The following is a 17,558-nucleotide window of genomic DNA, read 5'->3' as shown; positions in this document are numbered from 1 at the left end:
ATTGTTAGGGTTCATAGAGCAGATAGATATCTTAGTAAGCAATAATGGGCCAACCACGTGACAGGTGCCCCTCGTGTCCGGAAAGGAAAAACCAAGCATGCCCACTGACGGGGTTCCGGTGCTATGACACACATCGGCGGGATTTCGCAACAAAACTTCCCATCCACGATACTCTACCACTGATCAGCGTTTGCACAGCCTGCAAAGATAGCCACAATGGCCGATACCGTCGCGGAAGGAGTTGCCAAGCTCCAGCTCGACCCGGAGACGGGCGAGATGGTGTCTAAGGGCGAACTTAAGAAACGAATGCAAAAGCGAGCCAAGAAGGCCTCGAAGGCGGCTGCGAAAGAGAACCAGCCAAGCAAGCCAGAGACAAAAGCTGCTACACCTCCTAAATCGGCCGAACCCACCCTCGATCCGGATGCCATGTTCAAGCAGGGCTTCCTCGCCGAAGTCTACAACTTGAGACCGTCGCCCAACGTCAGAACGAGATTTCCTCCTGAACCCAATGGCTATCTCCATCTCGGCCACGCCAAGGCCATTGCGATTAACTTCGGCTTTGCGCGGTACCACGGTGGTGTAACTATGCTTCGCTTCGACGACACGAACCCAGACGCGGAGGAGGAGAAGTACTTTCATGCGATCGAGGATATAGTTCGCTGGCTTGGTATGGTTTCCCGCATGTACTAGGTTTAGAGTGCTCCGCTAATTGGTCTATCTCTCCCAGGATTTACTCCTCATGAGATTACCTACTCGAGTGACAACTTTCAGCGCCTATATGACCTTGCGGAGAAGTTGATCCAGCAGGGCAATGCCTACGTCTGCCACTGTGGTGAGGCTGATCTTAAATTGCAACGTGGGGGTGAAGATGGCAAATCGCCGCGATTCCAATGTGCCCACGCCTCCCAGGATGTGGAAACCAACCTTACCAAATTCCGCGACATGCGCGATGGGAAATACGAGCCACAGACAGCCTTTTTGCGGATGCGGCAGCAGCTCCTCACTAGCGGAAACCCTCAAATGTGGGACATTGTCGCCTATCGTATCCCTAAGAACCGTACCCCTCATATCCGTACTGGCACGAAGTGGTGTATCTATCCATCCTACGACTTTGCCCAGTAAGTGCTTTTTCTGGCATGAAGATACAGTTACTAATTCAATATTCAGCTGTCTCTGCGATAGCTTTGAAGGCATCACTCACAGTCTTTGCACAACCGAGTTTGTTACTGCCCGTGAGAGTTACGAATGGCTGAACAAGACTCTTGGTGTCTATGAGCCTATGCAGCGTGAATATGGTGGGTTTTTGTTACTGTAGTTGACCACACCAAGCTCCTGCTTACACAACTTTTAGGCCGTTTAAATGTTAGTGGTACTGTTATGAGTAAGCGAGTTCTGAGGGAACTTGTTGAAAAGGGGCATGTGCGCGGCTGGGATGATCCTCGTCTTTATACCTTGATTGGTATTCGCCGGCGAGGTGTGCCTCCTGGTGCTATTCTTTCTTTCATCAACGAGCTAGGTGTGACCACGTCACTCAGCACCATCCAGATCACGCGATTCGAACAGTCGGTTCGCCGTTACCTCGAAACATCGGTCCCTCGCCTCATGTTAGTCCTAGACCCTGTTCGCGTCGTGATCCAAGACCTTGGCGATTTGGACGGACAAGAGCTAGTATTACCGTTCTCGCCCAAGCAGCCTGAATTTGGCTCCTATAAGTTGAAGATGACGTCGACTGTTTATATCGACCAGTCCGATTTCCGCGAAGTTTCTTCCAAGGATTTCTTCCGCCTGTCGCCAGGTCAGACCGTCGGTTTGCTCCAGGTGCCCCATCCTATTAAGGCTGTTTCTTTCACTAAGGACCCGACTACCGGCAAGGTAACCGAGATTCAAGCGGTCTTGGTGAAAGACGCTCCGAAGCCGAAAGCATATATCCAGTGGGTTCCGGACGGCTCTCGCAAGGTCACAGTCCGGATTCATAACCCGCTCTTCAAGTCCGAAAACCCCATGGCCGCGGAAGGTGGATTCCTCAACGACATTAATCCCGACAGTGAGACGGTTTATCCTGATGCACTTGTAAACGCTGGATTTGAGGAGGTTCGCCGTCGTGCTCCTTGGCCGCAGGCTGAGGGCGAAAAGACTCAGTCTGGGCCAGAAGGCGTGCGGTTCCAAGCCATGCGGGTTGCATACTTTGTAAGCTCATCCATTCCTTTCCATATACCCGCGCAGAAACTAGTTGCTAATATCTTACCATTCCATAGGCGATGGACTCGGATAGTACTGAAGACTCAGTTGTGCTTAACCGGATTGTGGCTCTCAAGGAAGACGCTAAGAAGGAAGCCACGAGCTAAATCAAGCAGTATTGAGTTACGTTCTCTCAGGAGACCTGAAACGAGACGAAGTATGAGATTAGAGATAACGACGAGACATCCTGATATCCACGAGTTTGTGACTCAACCAACGCTTTCCCTCACTAAAGCATCTCCGTACAGATTGATATTGAGAGCCTCAACTGAGCCTGATCAAGTCGGTCTGAATGGGAGCGGCTGAATGAAAGCAGCGGGCGACATATAACATTGGGAGCTGGAGTATAGAACAGAGATTACGGTATACTACTCTCAGAGCACTTGTCAGGGTTATAGATAGCCGAGCATGATCCACGATATTTGATATATCAAAAGGATGCAACGTTATTGATTTGTCGCGCTTTAGAGCCAGAATGACCACGACATAAATAGGCACAGTACATTTCATGAATTATGTTTTACTAAAGCTACTCGTCCCCCTACAGTACAGAGCCTCTATTTTCTAATTGGTATGGACTACTCAACATATACTTAGAATTGTTGGATAATAACCCAAGCAAAAAAATGAGCTACGTGGACCTAAGCATTAAAATCAAAAAGAGAAGCTAGTCGCGCCCAAAATAACCACTAAGAATATAGTCATGTCCGCGGCCAGAACCTCTGTTAGGCAGAGTGTGCTACCTAGCAAGGATTATTATTTTGAATACTACATGTCTAGTCAGAGAAATAGATGGAGTCCCCAGCCACCCTGTCTTAGGTATCCTTTCCAACGATACTCAGCTAGAGAGTTAAGATAAGTTTTAGTCAAGCGTAGAGATAAATGAGACAAAGCCAAACACAGAAATATGGTTAATATTTATCAGCTAACCCTGCAGACGCGGCACGCCAAATAACGTCAATACTTACAGAGAGTATATGTCCAATATGTTGGTACTCTACTGAATCTGATGCCTCGGTAAAGTGTTGCCTCCCATTCCCAACTGGTGTGTATCACTTTATTAGTCTTGGCCTCACCTATGTCCTTCTTTTTTATAGTCCGACTTGTACACATATAGTCATTGGTAAACCAAATATCGACCCTTTTCTGCTCATCACTAGAATGACCGTAGAGGTCTTAGTAAGGAGAGTCGTTGCTGAGTGGCCACTGACCCACGTGAGGCGGTAGAAGGTCCCCCACGGCTGCCTGCTCAGCACTCTATCCAGTACATACTTGACTATACTTGACTACAACCATGGACAGCGATGATTTTGTGCTCGTGGAAAAGCAAAGTGAGTGATTCAGGTCAACATTAAATGTAATATCATAATCTGTTTCCTTTATCCTAAATGATGTCACCCTACAGGCGAAGAGTCAGCTCATAGCGGTGCGACCATCTGCTCTAAACTAACAACTGAGATCCACCTAATTCGCCACAGTGTCCAGTCGGGATATTGAACAAATCAAATCCTGGCTAACTCCAACAGAGTTTGAAACGGAGGGCAGTGAATATCAGAAACATCTGAGTGCCTATGCCTCCGGGACCGGAGACTGGCTGTTCCAGACAGATCAGTACCAGGCTTGGCATGATGCGAACATCAACACATTATGGCTTCAAGGCATTCCCGGCAGTGGCAAGTCTGTCATGGCCGCCAGGTTGATTCGTACCCTCAAAGAAGAAGGTATACCGGTGCTGTTCTTCTTCGCTCGCCGAATCATCAAATCAAACAGCGAGCCTCGACAGCTTGTTCAAGATTGCTTGTATCAGCTTTTGGATCATAGCGTTCTACTTCAGGCGAGGCTAAAGATGCTTCTAGCCCAACACACCAATGTGGATATAGTTCTATTCCATGAGCTCTGGGACCTCTTCTTATTTGGCCTTGACACCGTTCCCAAGGTATATGTATTATTTGACGCATTAGATGAGCTTGCGGTCGAGAATGACGGTTTTCTACAATCACTACAGAAGCTTGGGCAACAGGGCCCAGAATCAGCCAGATTGATAATAACCAGTCGTCCGGAAGCTCATCTTCAGACTTCGCTTAGAGGCTCCTTCCAGAACCGTATCCGTCTTACAGGGACAATGGTGGACCAGGATATTGCCACATACATAGCTCACCGTGTAGCTAGTCAGCGAGGTAATCTTGCTGTAGCAGACAGCCAGTCAGCTGTCCAGGACAGGCTCAGCCGAAAAGCACAAGGCTTGTTTCTCTATGCCCGTCTCATGCTCGATAAGATACTTCTACAATCTGAGCTGCCCGTGGAGCAACATTTACAACACCTTCCTAGCTCACTAGAAGAAATGTATGCCAACATTTTGCACGAACACTCTTCGCGTTCTGGTGCTAGCCAACGCTTTCAATGCTGGCTACTGTCGTGGGTCACACACGCATACCGTCCACTTCGGGTCACAGAGTTAGCAGCATTGGTCAATTCTTGCTCTGATAGTGGTGGGCTAAGTAGCTCGCAAGATGCAAAAGTCATGATACGTAGATCATGTGGTCCACTTCTGGAGATCTTAAATAACGAAACTGTGCAGGTCATTCATCACTCGTTTACCGAGTTCCTCTTAGACAGCAGCCGCAGCACTGCGACAGCTCCCACTGAAACTAACAACTGGTTCCCCGTCTTAATACCTACTTCGACTCATCGATATCTCACTCTCTTATGTGTGAATTATCTCTTATCTGGTTGTTTTAAATCCTGGTCATTGCCTGAGCGTCCGACCAAACTAGCAGACCATGAGCCAGACCGCAAGCAGCTAATGGTCCACTTCCCATTCCTACAGTACGCATCGCAGAACCTACTCTATCATGCAGCCAAGTGCGATTCCAATGACCTAGAGTTCTTATTACAACTGGATGCTCTCTTTCAGTGTGGTACACACAATTTCGAAAGCTGGAAGGACTTCCTATACGCAAAAAGGAACGAAACAGTCCCCGATCGCCTTCAACCACTTCATCTCGCCGCTCAGGCTGGGCTTCCGACATATACCCAACACCTCCTAAAGGCGCATGGGGACCCGGATCTTGCCGACTCTTGTAATCGGACGGCAGCTACTTATGCTTGTATGCATGGACATTCTGAGACTCTGGCTATTCTTCTAGGTTGCAAAGCCTCAATTACCATAAACGATTTTGATGGCCTAGCACCCATTCACCACGCAGCGAGGGGTAACCACGTCAAGATCGTGCAACTTCTCCTTGAGGCTGGTGCAGACCCCATATCTCCGAAGTCCTGCGAAAACCATGACCACTGGAGGTGGAGACCATCTACACGAGGGAGGACGCCGGTACAATATGCATGTGAGCTAGGCCACACCGCTTGTGTCTTAGAACTGCTACGGAACCTGGATCTCCCTTCAAAGAGCACAGTCCTTCCTCACTGGGCGTCTGCTACAGGCCAATGGAAAACTCTCGAAGCCATTCTTAGGTACCCCGCGGTTCTAGAAAACTTGAACAAGAGAGACAGCTATGGTAACACAGCTTTGTTTTTAGCCGCGCAGCGCGCAAGCTCGGAGGCAGTTCGTATCCTGCTTCATTATGGTGCCGATGTGAATGGGAGGTCGGTCAAATTGGGTTACGAGGATCAAGCTCACTTAGGTTTCGCATACAGTGGAAGAGGACAGACTCCGATCCATGCTTGGACGGCCGCTGGATACAGAATATGGGGCGAAGGAGATATTTGCAGCATTAAGGAGTGGAAGAAAACAGGCATTTTACTAATCGAAGCGGGTTGCGATCTTGAAGCAAAAGATGGTGCCGGTCAAACTGCGCTGTTTGCCTGGACTAAACAGTACATGTGTACTCCCCGTAGATCAGAAAGAACAGAGCAATTCGTGGAACTTCTCCTCACACATGGTGCCAATCCCTGTGCGACTGACAACAAGGGAGATACCCCCCTTCACAACCTAACAAGAGATAACATAAACTCTACGGTTATCAAAATGTTTGTGAAAGCTGGAGCCGACATCAATTATGGTCGGCAGGGGGACCTTGTAACCCCTCTTATTTCCGCAGTGAGCCACTATGACGCTGATGTTACGCCGTTTATCGAAAACGGGGCGGACCCTAACCTGCAAGACTCCGATGGCAACACGGCACTCCATCACATTTGCACACAACGGGGGCTTGGGTTCACCCATTTGCAGAAATGGTTGGAATTCGCAGATCCTACGATCAAGAATAAAGCCGGAGAGACATGCATATATAAGCTACAGTTTGGATGCGACGGCTACGAAAGAGTAAGGGCTATCTCATTGTTCACGGAGAAAGGGCTGGATCTTGAATCTCGAGACCGAAGGGGAAGGACAGCCCTACATGCTGCATGCGCAAACTCAGAGCCGCATTTCATCATTGGATTACTGGAAAATGGTGCCAATGCAAAAGCATTAGACTTTCAACACAAGTCGTGTGAGTATACCTGAGATATCATTGAACTTCTATCTGTCCTAATAGTCCAATTAGGCCTTCACCTAGTTGCCCCAGTTCAACTAACGCTGCACGGGAATGAAGAGCAGAACTTGAATTCAGCGCTGAGAGTTATGAAACTACTTATTGAAGGAGGAGTTGACATCAATGGTGTCGACTTGGAGGGAAACACTCCATTTCATGACGCGGTCGTATCAGGCGAGAGACTTTTCTCGCCCCAAACTAGGCTCGAGACAATTCTTGGACTGGGCGGGCTTGCCAACACAACAGACCATCGAGGGCAAACAGCTCTTCACAAAGTAGCCAGTCTTACTCACCGGGACATCTGTGACCGGATAGACTTCCTCTTGCGAACCAATCTAGGCCTAGATGTGAATGCACGAGATAATGAAGGCCTTGCGCCTATCCATTGTGCTTCTTCAAAATCGGAAATCATTACATGGCGACTTATACAGGCAGGGGCGGATATACAGGCTCGATCAAATGATGGTCGATCTCCGCTACACTTCGCCGCTGCCGCCGCGCAAAGCAATGTCGTGGGCCTGCTGTGTAAACTATATAAGGAGAGTTCCTGGTCATTAGACCAAAAGGATGAGCATGGTTGCACTCCTCTGCACTACGCAGCTGGTTCAGGGAATTCTGAATGTGTCTATCACCTGTTGCAGGTTGGAGCAAATCCTAACATCACAGAATGCCACGGGAAGACCCCGCTACACATGGCTGCAGAGCATACAGTCGATTTTGCAGCACTAAGGAAACAACGTAAACATAGTGGGGATGAATGGTGGGACAGAAAGGTTGATGGATCCAACACTTTGGGACCTTATATACACCTGACATACCAGACCGAGAGAGGTGATGGCTATTGGAATCTCAGCCTCGCAATCGAGCGTGAAAGCGAAGCATACATGATGCAAGACATTGTCCAATTACTGCTGTCTGTAGGCGCGGACTTCAATATGCGAGATAGCTCTGGTCAAACTGCTTGCGATGTCGCTCTACATCTAGGTCACGAAGATGTATGGAATGTGCTCTCATGCTGCCGCGAGCAGTGTGAAGGCAGAACCTTAATGGGACAATTGTGTTCTTTGAAGAGTATACACGCTGAGGAGATCGTTCAAGCTCTAAGCCTAGAAAAGTCGGATGCCTATAGCCTTCTTCAAACTGCTATATCGCTGAGAAACCAGGCTGTACTGGACGCTCTATTAGGTGCTGGAGTGGACCTGATGGCCAAGGGCCCCGACGGGCTGACCCCGGTACACTACGTGGTGCACTGGGGTCTTTTAACTACGATGAAGACTATGGCACCGTATGTGAAGGATATTAATGCTTTCTATCCGCCGTTGCTTCATATTGCAGCGAGTCGAGAATTGTCCAACTTGCAGATGATAAATTTGTTGATCAAACTGGGCATCGATGTCAATGCTTCATATCAGGAGCCCTCCGATGAGGACTCCGACGAAAGCACGGACAGACCAGTCCCTGAATACACGGCTACACATATTCTTGCAGTGGGCGGGCAGTGGTGGAACATCGAAGCGCTTGAGACTCTCTGCAGCGCAGGAGCAGACCTTGAAATCACGGACTCGGGCGGAAACACCGTCCTACAGTGCGCGCTTGCCGGCAGGAGCCGCGGTCCAAGTAGGGACGGCTTCTTCAGAGATGAAACTCTGGAGGTGGTTCTAAGGCATGGCGCGAATATTAACAAGCTATCGCCGAGTAACGAGTCCACACCTCTTCTCGTGGCTTTAGAAGCCGAACGAGGTTGTAAACTTGTCCAGAGACTCCTTGACCACGGCGCCGATATAAATCTGGGCCATGTACCCGCCTTATTTGCTGCCATACAAAGTCGCGATTGTGAAGCTATAGCCGTGATCCTGAATGCTGGTGCGGATGTCAATGCGGTATACTATCCAGAGAGACCATATGAGGCGATTCTCAAGGTGAAAACACCCCTCCTGGCTGCCGCCTTGGAACCAAGGGAAGTTGGAGAGACGATTATGACCCTCCTCTTGCAGCGGGGGGCAAACCCTTTATTAGAGCTTGAGGAATGCAACAGTACAGTCTTCCATCAGATCGCGCATCACCATGGCCGCATTGGGCCTATTCTAAAATCTATCCCTGAGGCTCTCGACGTCACAGACCGCAACGGCCTTACCCCCTTACTGAGTGTTTGCTCCTCTGTCGTTGGATATAATACAGGCGAAGAGGCGACATCAATTGAACTCATACATGCCGGCGCAAATATTCACGCCACAGACAAGGACGGCTCAACCCCTCTACACCTTGCCTGTCGTTCCGGCAAATGCGCAACCGTCGCCCTGCTATTAGAAAAGGGTGCACCCTGTTCTACAACCAACAACGCCGGTCTATCCCCTCTCTACTACGCTCTGAGTCACTCCAATAATGTCGAAAGGCTTGAAATGACTAACACCTTGCTTGCCGCTGGTGCAAATCCCCTCATAACAGGCCCGCACGGCGAAACAGCATTACACATTCTAGCCCCGCTTCTCGTAATTTTCAGCTCCGCCGACCAAGGCTACCGATCAGGGTGGCACATATACTACCAGGCTGAGTTGAAGAATCTATACAATCGCTTCGTACAATCCGGCTGCGATGTCAATGCCCGTGACGCCCATGGAAACACGCCATTGTTTCCGTTCGTTCAGACAATAAAGGCACGAGATGAATACAGCATCGGCTCACCACCTGCAGAAGAGGATGTCCGCGAGATGTGTGAAGCTCATGATATATTTGCGGTTAATGATAATGGGGATACGCTGTTACATGCTATTGCGGGGCGGGAAGATACTCGTGAGAGTGAGAGTGAGCCCGATGGCGTGTGGCTATTTGAGGAGTTGATGGCGCGTGGATTGGATGCTAGGAAGGAGAATAAACAAGGACTGACTGCTTTGGATGTTGCTGCAGCTCGTGGGATGCAGGGGATTATGAGGTTGTTTGAGAAGGAGGAATAGACAAGTATATCTATCGTCTGGTGGAGGAACGTGTTTAGGGTTGTGGTCTAATTGAAATGCATGATAGCACAGACAGAGTACGTGCATAGTTACTGCCACTGCCATTGGCTAGCTTCCACCTCACGACCGATAAAGTTGCTTAATTATTCCTCGTACCGAATCCACCAGGTGTATCTTTCCCTAGTCTACTAGATATAAGATTATAAGTGACAGAGGGATAGCAAATTTACAATCATCTACCTGTAACACCTTTGGTCAAGTGCTGTCTTGGGCTCTGGACGTTAGGCATGGTTCGTAGGGAAATGTCAGGTTAATATAAACTAAGGCGCCCTACGTGTATTTATGGTTTAGGGCTAGCGTCACCGACCAGTGCGGTAAAGACAGCTCACTGGCGTATAAGTTTAGGATCAGCGATAACCAACGGCTAGGATGACAATAAATAGATATTCCAAAGTCCACCAGCGCATCATATTAAAAGTAAGTACCAAGCATAGCCCAAGAGTCTCCACCTCAAGCCTTAACTTTTGGACCCCAAACACAGCCCCTCCCAACAGGACAACTGCAAGGCTGCCGAAACGCCCAACGTTCATTGGGCTGTAATATCTGCGACTAAGAATGTTAGCACCAGAACTAAGATATCCCGTGTCATGCAGATCATACTACCATTTTCATTAAGTGTAGAGCACAGCCTTGACACCGGAAAAATGGAGGAGAGCTGCATACTCTCCTCCGGCGTGCTGGGGGATTACTCCACCACCTCTACAACATCAATATGCCTCCAGACCGGCAGAATGAGGCCTCACGTTCGGACTCGCCCGTCTCGAGCGTACATTCTCACGACGAATCCATATCGGCAAATGGAGATCATATTTTATATGCAGATGGGCTTCGACTGACATATCACCCACCAGCACCACAACCCCAGAGGCCCTCTCCCGAGGTAACAGAAAAAAGAAACCAAAGAAAGCTCTTCGGACAATCTATATGGACGCTAAACTCGGCCTGGTATGTCTGGGAAGTCCTAGCAGTGATCTTATCAGCTGCTACGCTCATCGCCATCATCGTCATCCTCACCAAGTTTGACCAGCAGCCGCAACCGACCTGGGGACATGTATCCCTGAACTCGGTCATCTCCTGGCTGAGCACGATCTCCAAGGGATGCGTTTTGTACGCCATCAGCGAGGCCCTGGGCCAGTTGAAGTGGGTGTGGTTCGCGCAGGGGACACGACCCATGCCGAATCTCCGGGCATTCGATTCAGCTAGCCGGGGGTTCTATGGAAGTGGGGAGTTGATATGGACATTGCGGTTTCGGTGAGTAGATAGATAGGTACTGTGTTCTGTTTTCTCCTGTGTCTGTCACTAATGGGGTTTTACCTATGTTCAGACACTTCGCGGTTTGGGGTAGTTTGGCTGTGATTCTAGCGCTAGCGTTTGATCCCTTCACGCAGAATCTCATTCATTATTTCCCGAATTCAGTCGTAGACCCTTATCAACGAGCTTTCCTGGCAAATAGTACATACTACAACACCACCGGACCGCCATCACAGAACTATGCCAGTAAGTCCCCAGCATACTCGCAACTTACATGGATTATAGCTTAACCCAAGACACTCCAGTCGTCTGGGTTGACCCATCCGTCAAAGCAAATGTATATAACTCGCTCTTCAACAACGACCAGTCCAAACCATGGGCCACCCCCAAGTACATCTGCAACACAAGCAACTGCACCTGGGGCCCAACAGCCGCCATCGAAGTCCGCGCGCGCTGCTCCAACGTCACAGATCAACTCAACGCAACGTGCTTCACCGTCACGAACAATCCCGCCGGATACGACGGAACAACCAACTGCACCGCAACCCTCCCACTAGCAAACACAACAGCATGGTTCCTGTCCGGCATGGACGTCCTCCAACCCTTATCCATTGCCACCGTGCCCGCTACCACAGCACTCATCTACAAAAACGCCACGCTCCCCCCAATCCAAATGGTCGCCCCGACCAATCTATCCCTGAACACCATGTTCACTGAAAACACCACGAAATGGCACGCAACTGAATGTTCCATCCAGCCGATAGTCCACAGTTTCAACGCCACCGTCACCAACAACATCTACTCGGAGACCACCATCGCAACATGGGAAAAAGGCTGGGCTACCTGGGACACCGACCTCAACATATCCGAATCAGAACTCCAGAAAATCCCAACCGGAATGTACTTCTCACCTCCCTGGGGCCTCGACCAAGGTATCGCCCCAAACACCAGTTTCATGCTCTCCGGCCTCGCAGGTTCCTCCCTCGATACCTTCTTCCAGGGCCTGTTTACGGGGGTCTGGTTCATGCGATCCATCTATAGTTCTTCGTTTGTACCGGGCCCGTTGAATATGTATGCCGCACCGGATTTCATCCAGACAATGGCGATGGGGAATATCACCGGCTGTGATGAGGGGAGTATGGATAAGCTGCAATGCGCGATGGAGAACGTGGCTGCGGCGGTGACGAAGTCGTTCCGGGATTCGGTGTTTCTTGGGACGGATTCCGGGGACCCCGTGAGGGCGCGTATGGCGGCTGGAAAGGCCATGGCGAGTATGACTTATGTGGAGGTAAGGTGGCAGTGGATTGTGCTTCCGGGTTTGGTATGGGTGTTGGGTGCTGTGACGCTGGTTGGGTCTATGTGGAAGAGTCGGGGGGTGAGGGCTCCCAAGTGGAGGAATGATCCTATTCCCTTGTTATTTTTGTTTCGGGGTCGGGGACATGGTGTTGGTGTGTCTGAGAGGGAGGCTGAGGACAAGGCTGAGGGTTTGCGGGTGAAGTTGTATGAGAGTAATGGTAGGATGGCATTGGGATGATCTATATGCCAGGGCATTTTGTTTCATATCTTGTTTTTTGATGTGTTTATGGAAGGTAATTTGGTATATATATATATATATATATGTAATGAGATACCCTGAGATAATATATATGCTGCCAGATGTCTTTCAAATGTATTATATTATATATCGAGGATAGTACATGTAGTACTAGGGTATGTTTCCCAGCAAGAAAAGTCATCAAGCATAACCGCGCCAGCAAATCATAGCCCAGAAGACATGCGAAGACGAATAGTTGATCGAGTCAACCTGCAAGTAATGATCTGGCTGGTCCAGCATGTCATAAGAGATTATTGGAATGTAATACATGCTGAGCGACACGAACCAGTGGAGGAGCATGTAGAGGACCAAAATCTGGGATGCTATACTGTAGCCACTCATTGAGGGCAGAGCATCATGCTCCAATAGGGCTGAGAAGAGATAGATTTTCCTGGGCGGTGAAAGATAGAAGAAACATACCTACTAATAACCATATCATATGGACCCACTGGCCAGAGACGTTAAGGCACGTTTACCCTGTTGCGACAAGGATCGTTGTGGCATCGGTCGTTGAGCTAATATACAGGGGTGACTGGATTCCTCATAATTGTAGAGTAAGGAGAGTAAATAAGCACAGGTAGCTACTAGTTTGTCTAGAGAAACCGTGTCAGGTTGCGTCGACCTCGTTATATGGCTAACTTCAATTCGCCAGCCCTACCCCCCGATTATATATGTACTTCAAGAAGATATATATCGCCCCCTCACACGTCGCAGAATAAAAGTTCATCTGAAACAAGACCATCTTTGGGTCTATGCTTTCTTTTGAACCTTCCGGTCTCCGCAAATCTAAGCGAAGATCGGGGATGATGTGGGGATTGTTTCAGGGTGAGATTTGGGGAGGGGTTGAGGTTTCCACAAGGGGTGAATGTTCATTTGCTTGTTTCCTATATTTGGGATTGTGTCTCATCTGGAAAGATGTTTACTTTTGCTCCGCACACGAACCACGTCGGGGACATGATTGGTCGTTGGTTCTGCTTGTGGTTCTGGTTCCGGGACGGACAGATGGTTCCTGAACCAGGGATGGTGGTATTGAATTGCTAGTGTAGAAAAATAAAACAGTCCAGACACAATTTCAATCTGATTCACGGCGAAACCCGTAGTAGTTTCTGAATGATTGATAGACTTATACTCGATCCAATTGCATAGCGGATCATAGATACACGAAAAGTAAACGATAACATAGCTTCTATAACATGGTCAATGGACCCAAACGTGCTCATACGCCAATAGTCGCCAACCAGGACCCAGACTGAACCCAAAAACAAGAGAGAAAAGCATGCGAGAAACTCATTTCACCTCGTTGGCGTCGGAAAATGGACTATCCGTTCGCTCGGGTGGGATTCGGCTGCTTCGATTAGATCTGGTGCCCTCGTCAGGCTCGAGTCGAGACGACAAGCGCGCCGATGCGCGTCGGTTTGTCTGGGGATCTGGTTGATCATGGAAAGGGCTCTGCTCAACGGCGGGGGAATCCTCGATTACTGTCGGGCTCTTAGGCGCCGGCGATCCGCCCTTGCCGGGTTGGATGTGCTTCACATGGGCTTCTTCCTCGTCGGATGAATTGGCGTCAAAACCCGAGGTCGGGCCAGATGGTGGCTTCGTACTTGATGCAGCCGAGGTGGATGATTCCGACTGCTCCTCAATCGTCTGTACGGCGGGCGAGGTGGCACTAGGGGGCGCCGTCTTGCTGTTGTTTTGATCCTTGTTCTTCTTTTTAATGCTACCCCTCACCATAACCGGTTTAGCGGTGACCGTGCGTGCCACAATAGAACTGTTGCTGTTCGATTCGGTGACACCAGCGCGGGCGAGCTGTGCTTGCGTGATAGCGGGGACCGCAGGCGCATCGGGAGGAGCTAACGTGTTCCCGGATCCCGGAGGGTTACCTCCGTTGTGAATGCTGACCACCGCAGCCCGGGTGCGCATTGCCTGCTGAGCCGGCATGGGGCTCACAATCGCATTATCGCGATAAATCGTGGTGGCAACGCTGCTACGCAAACTGGGGGCGATACTGCGATGCTGGCGGGAGGCCTCGGACCAGGCCGAGTCGCGCAGGTCACCCGGCATGAAGAAGTGCTGATCGGGAGCGGCACCCGGAAGCGGGGGGACAGGCGGTACCAGGGGCGTTTCTGGGGGAGAGCGGTTGGTGACGCCGGGTATGTAGGCGATCTGAATGACGTTCGAAGCGCGAGTGAGTACGGTAGAAGCGATGGAGTTGGTCGATTTCCGTGCCTGGCGAGCATCGGCGAATGTGCTGGATTTTTCGCCGTCGCTGGTCCCTTGTTGTTCTGCTAATTCCTGACGCTTCTTGCGGACGAAGAACCACCATACCAGGAAAGTGATGAGGGCCACAGCAGCTACACCCCCAACCACACCACCGGCGATGGCGCCCACATTGCTTCCCCCTGATGAGCTACCCTGCGAGCTCGAACCACTGGACGTTTTAATGCATTTGGTTGTAGCGCATTGGTCACACGACTGACTGATCATGGTACATATTTCGCCAGAAGGGCATGACGGGCACGTCGGGGCAGTTGAATCGCATGAGACACATCGTTTAAAGATGGATCGACCGGACAGGACTTAACGTCGATACAGTCAGTACATCAAGCTAGGCGGTGAACCAAAAATCAGGACCTACCGTTAGAAGAAAAAGACGGGTTGGTTGAGTCGAGGGACATGATGACGGTTTGAATACAAGAGGAATAAAAAGGGAAAAAAAGCGGATATTGGGAATCGTCGTTAAAATGAGAAGGCTGACAACACAGAAAAAAGAGTGGCTGGCCGGTCAACGGCGTAAAGAACGTGTACTGATAATTCGAAAAGAGTGAAAGGCTCGAACAGACGTCAAGTCGTGAGCGTTACGATAGGATCATGCGTCGGAAAGCGTCCTTTATGAAAAAGAATGGACGGAGGAATTGGGCATAATCCTCCAAGAACAAGAACGGTGATGTTGATGTTGGTTGTCAATGGTGAATGTTGATGGGGATGACCGGTAAAGGTCGAAAGGTCTGGCGAGGCACGGCGCAGGGACAAGTCAATTTCTGCACATTGATAGGTGGGTGTGTTGGAAGGTTGACGTCGGGGGGGACACGCGTTGCGGCTGCCAGGGGAAAAAAAGGATATCAGAGCGGGACCCCTGGGAAAGGGTCAAACGGGGGTATCCAGAATTGATAGAAGAGAAAGGTGGAAGAGGAATGGAACGAAGGGATAAGAAAGGTGCGGCGAGGAAAGCGAAAATAATCAAGATAATTAGAATGACGAGGTTCAAACGAGGGAAAGAAGAAAGTGAGAGGGAGGAGGACGGACGTACTACTAATCAGACAAGAGGAGAGAGAGACGGACGGGTGGACGGTGGGAATCAGGTGGAGAGCAACTTGGAACTGACTTTCGTTTAATTAATCGGGATGCTTACGTCCACTCACTTCCGTGGTTTATCACCACCACCCCGGCTGGGCAAGTGGAGAGAACGTGCACGGGACCGAGACGATGTAACCGACAGGAAGAAGCCCTTCAATAAAGAAAAACATCATCTTAGTTTGAGTATTCCAGATTATCCCTGTTCCCCGGGGGGGACGATGATGAGGATGACTGTCAACGTATATATCCTGTACAACGCGTGTCGAGTCTGTCTACTCCGTACTCCGTACATATATGTACTGTACTATATATACATACATCTACATATGATTCCAATGGCGGATGCATTATTACTATGACTATTGGGAAACTATCCAACGACCGAGTGTGGGATCTTCGACGGGAGAATTAATTAGTTAATCAATGATATGATCACTCAGTTGTGCGAGTTCAACCAAGTACATCCATAACATGTACCCCTGACATGATCCATGGACCGACAGTTGCCTTTCCCAAGGGACGGAAAAAGTGAGAGGGGGGCACTTGCACTCCTCGGGGAATTAAACCAACCATCTCGTCATGTCATACACCACCACAAACCACCTCATTCATATCGTTAGTGCTGGCCGTGGTCCCAAGAGAGATAACGGGCGTGTCTGGAACTCGCCTGCTGGTCTGGACCCAATCCACGTTCCTTTGCCGGGAGATTAAATTGTGGCCTCTCCACCAATGACCGTTCTCCGTGCTAGCCCACCTGTTGGCCTGAGGCACAGTCACTTCACAGTCAGCAAGTCACTCGAAGGAGTAACCACATCGCAGGGCTGCATTGCACTGCCCATGCAGAGTTTCACCGTCCCCTGCGGCTGCTTGCTGACTCTGCCAGGTCGTTAGACTAATTCTCCCCCGTCATTGGTTGACTGTTAGATTGCGCCTTTTCCCTCTTCAGGTTCCCTTAGAAGAAACTTTCCGTACCCGTTCGTTCTGCTAACTTTTATGTCGTTTGTGGAATGTGAACAGTCCGAGGTTCTGCGAGAGCCTGGATCATTCATTCCACAGGGCCGAAATGCCCTGAAGGTGTTTGAGAGCCCTCACAGAGGTTCCTTGAACCCTCGTCCTTTGAACAACTGCCGTGATACTTCACAAATCGCTTTTGTCTGCTGTGGAATAGGTGTGCCGCAGCTGAGGCTGTTTCAAGTATCAACCGTAGTCATCATCCGTTCCTGCGCACGATCCAAGACAGGAATTAGATAATGGCTCTAATACGCCAAGCTCACTCTACCTCTGTCTGTCAAACCATGTCCTATGATCTATCGCTAAGGAGGATACGACGCTTCGTATCGGACCACCTCCTTATTAACTATTTGAAAAACATCCATGCCACAGTAGGATAGTTCATCAACAGCCTTTGAGGTTTGTGGCTTTGGCTGGAGCTGCTTTGTACTCCGAATAGTTAGGATCGCAGCGTGCTCCGTGTAAAGCTTATTATATAATTCATAGCACACTTGTAAACTTAGGAAAGAAAAGGATAAAGAAAGGAAAGGATAAAGAAAGGAAAGGATAAAGAAAAGGACTAAGTCATAAAACCTCTTGGTATCGCAGTGATAGCGAGTGAAGTTT

General features: G+C 49.5%; 5 protein-coding genes across 5 annotated transcripts; 3 read left to right on the top strand and 2 right to left on the bottom strand.

Moving 5' to 3' along the window:
- Window positions 1-110: 110 nt before the first annotated feature.
- BDV27DRAFT_122166 (glutamine--tRNA ligase) lies at window positions 111-2,806 on the top strand. The gene is made up of 5 exons (XM_032065563.1): window positions 111-667; window positions 728-1,118; window positions 1,168-1,295; window positions 1,352-2,187; window positions 2,256-2,806. Exons 1-5 carry the CDS (start codon window positions 217-219, stop codon window positions 2,343-2,345), a joined length of 1,896 nt encoding a protein of 631 aa, XP_031931599.1. The 5' UTR covers window positions 111-216; the 3' UTR covers window positions 2,346-2,806.
- Window positions 2,807-10,374: 7,568 nt separating this feature from the next.
- BDV27DRAFT_122161 (DUF3176 domain-containing protein) lies at window positions 10,375-12,622 on the top strand. Its single transcript, XM_032065562.1, has 3 exons — window positions 10,375-10,993; window positions 11,067-11,239; window positions 11,299-12,622. Exons 1-3 carry the CDS (start codon window positions 10,455-10,457, stop codon window positions 12,525-12,527), a joined length of 1,941 nt encoding a protein of 646 aa, XP_031931598.1. The 5' UTR covers window positions 10,375-10,454; the 3' UTR covers window positions 12,528-12,622.
- An 8-nt stretch (window positions 12,623-12,630) lies between these two features.
- On the bottom strand, window positions 12,631-12,901 carry BDV27DRAFT_122160 (uncharacterized protein). Its single transcript, XM_032065561.1, has one exon. The coding sequence runs from the start codon at window positions 12,885-12,887 to the stop codon at window positions 12,729-12,731; it is 159 nt and encodes a 52-aa protein (XP_031931597.1). The 5' UTR covers window positions 12,888-12,901; the 3' UTR covers window positions 12,631-12,728.
- A 328-nt stretch (window positions 12,902-13,229) lies between these two features.
- On the top strand, window positions 13,230-13,737 carry BDV27DRAFT_39874 (uncharacterized protein). Its single transcript, XM_032076534.1, has one exon. The coding sequence runs from the start codon at window positions 13,340-13,342 to the stop codon at window positions 13,598-13,600; it is 261 nt and encodes an 86-aa protein (XP_031931596.1). The 5' UTR covers window positions 13,230-13,339; the 3' UTR covers window positions 13,601-13,737.
- Window positions 13,230-15,934, bottom strand: BDV27DRAFT_122158 (uncharacterized protein). Its single transcript, XM_032065560.1, has 2 exons — window positions 15,223-15,934; window positions 13,230-15,163 (listed from the first exon to the last, which is right to left on the bottom strand). Exons 1-2 carry the CDS (start codon window positions 15,260-15,262, stop codon window positions 13,875-13,877), a joined length of 1,329 nt encoding a protein of 442 aa, XP_031931595.1. The 5' UTR covers window positions 15,263-15,934; the 3' UTR covers window positions 13,230-13,874.
- Between the last annotated feature and the right edge of the window lie 1,624 nt (window positions 15,935-17,558).

Source organism: Aspergillus caelatus, assembly GCF_009193585.1.
Source record: "Aspergillus caelatus strain CBS 763.97 unplaced genomic scaffold BDV27scaffold_21, whole genome shotgun sequence".
Classification (NCBI taxonomy): domain Eukaryota; kingdom Fungi; phylum Ascomycota; class Eurotiomycetes; order Eurotiales; family Aspergillaceae; genus Aspergillus; species Aspergillus caelatus.
The sequence above is the reverse complement of the archived record's forward strand: the minus strand, read 5'-3'. Positions and strand labels throughout refer to the sequence as shown.

Excerpts from the sequence above, each read along its gene's own strand:
- BDV27DRAFT_122166 (XM_032065563.1), top strand. The coding sequence starts at position 217 with ATGGCCGATACCGTCGCGGAAGGAGTTGCCAAGCTCCAGCTCGACCCG. Across the intron at positions 1,119-1,167 it reads CCATCCTACGACTTTGCCCA|CTGTCTCTGCGATAGCTTTG; the intron begins GTAAGTGCTTTT and ends TTCAATATTCAG. Across the intron at positions 1,296-1,351 it reads GCCTATGCAGCGTGAATATG|GCCGTTTAAATGTTAGTGGT; the intron begins GTGGGTTTTTGT and ends CACAACTTTTAG.
- BDV27DRAFT_122161 (XM_032065562.1), top strand. The coding sequence starts at position 10,455 with ATGCCTCCAGACCGGCAGAATGAGGCCTCACGTTCGGACTCGCCCGTC. Across the intron at positions 10,994-11,066 it reads ATATGGACATTGCGGTTTCG|ACACTTCGCGGTTTGGGGTA; the intron begins GTGAGTAGATAG and ends ACCTATGTTCAG. Across the intron at positions 11,240-11,298 it reads GCCATCACAGAACTATGCCA|TCGTCTGGGTTGACCCATCC; the intron begins GTAAGTCCCCAG and ends AAGACACTCCAG.
- BDV27DRAFT_122160 (XM_032065561.1), bottom strand. The coding sequence starts at position 12,887 with ATGCTCCTCCACTGGTTCGTGTCGCTCAGCATGTATTACATTCCAATA.
- BDV27DRAFT_39874 (XM_032076534.1), top strand. The coding sequence starts at position 13,340 with ATGCTTTCTTTTGAACCTTCCGGTCTCCGCAAATCTAAGCGAAGATCG.
- BDV27DRAFT_122158 (XM_032065560.1), bottom strand. The coding sequence starts at position 15,262 with ATGTCCCTCGACTCAACCAACCCGTCTTTTTCTTCTAACG. Across the intron at positions 15,164-15,222 it reads CCCGTCTTTTTCTTCTAACG|TCCTGTCCGGTCGATCCATC; the intron begins GTAGGTCCTGAT and ends ATCGACGTTAAG.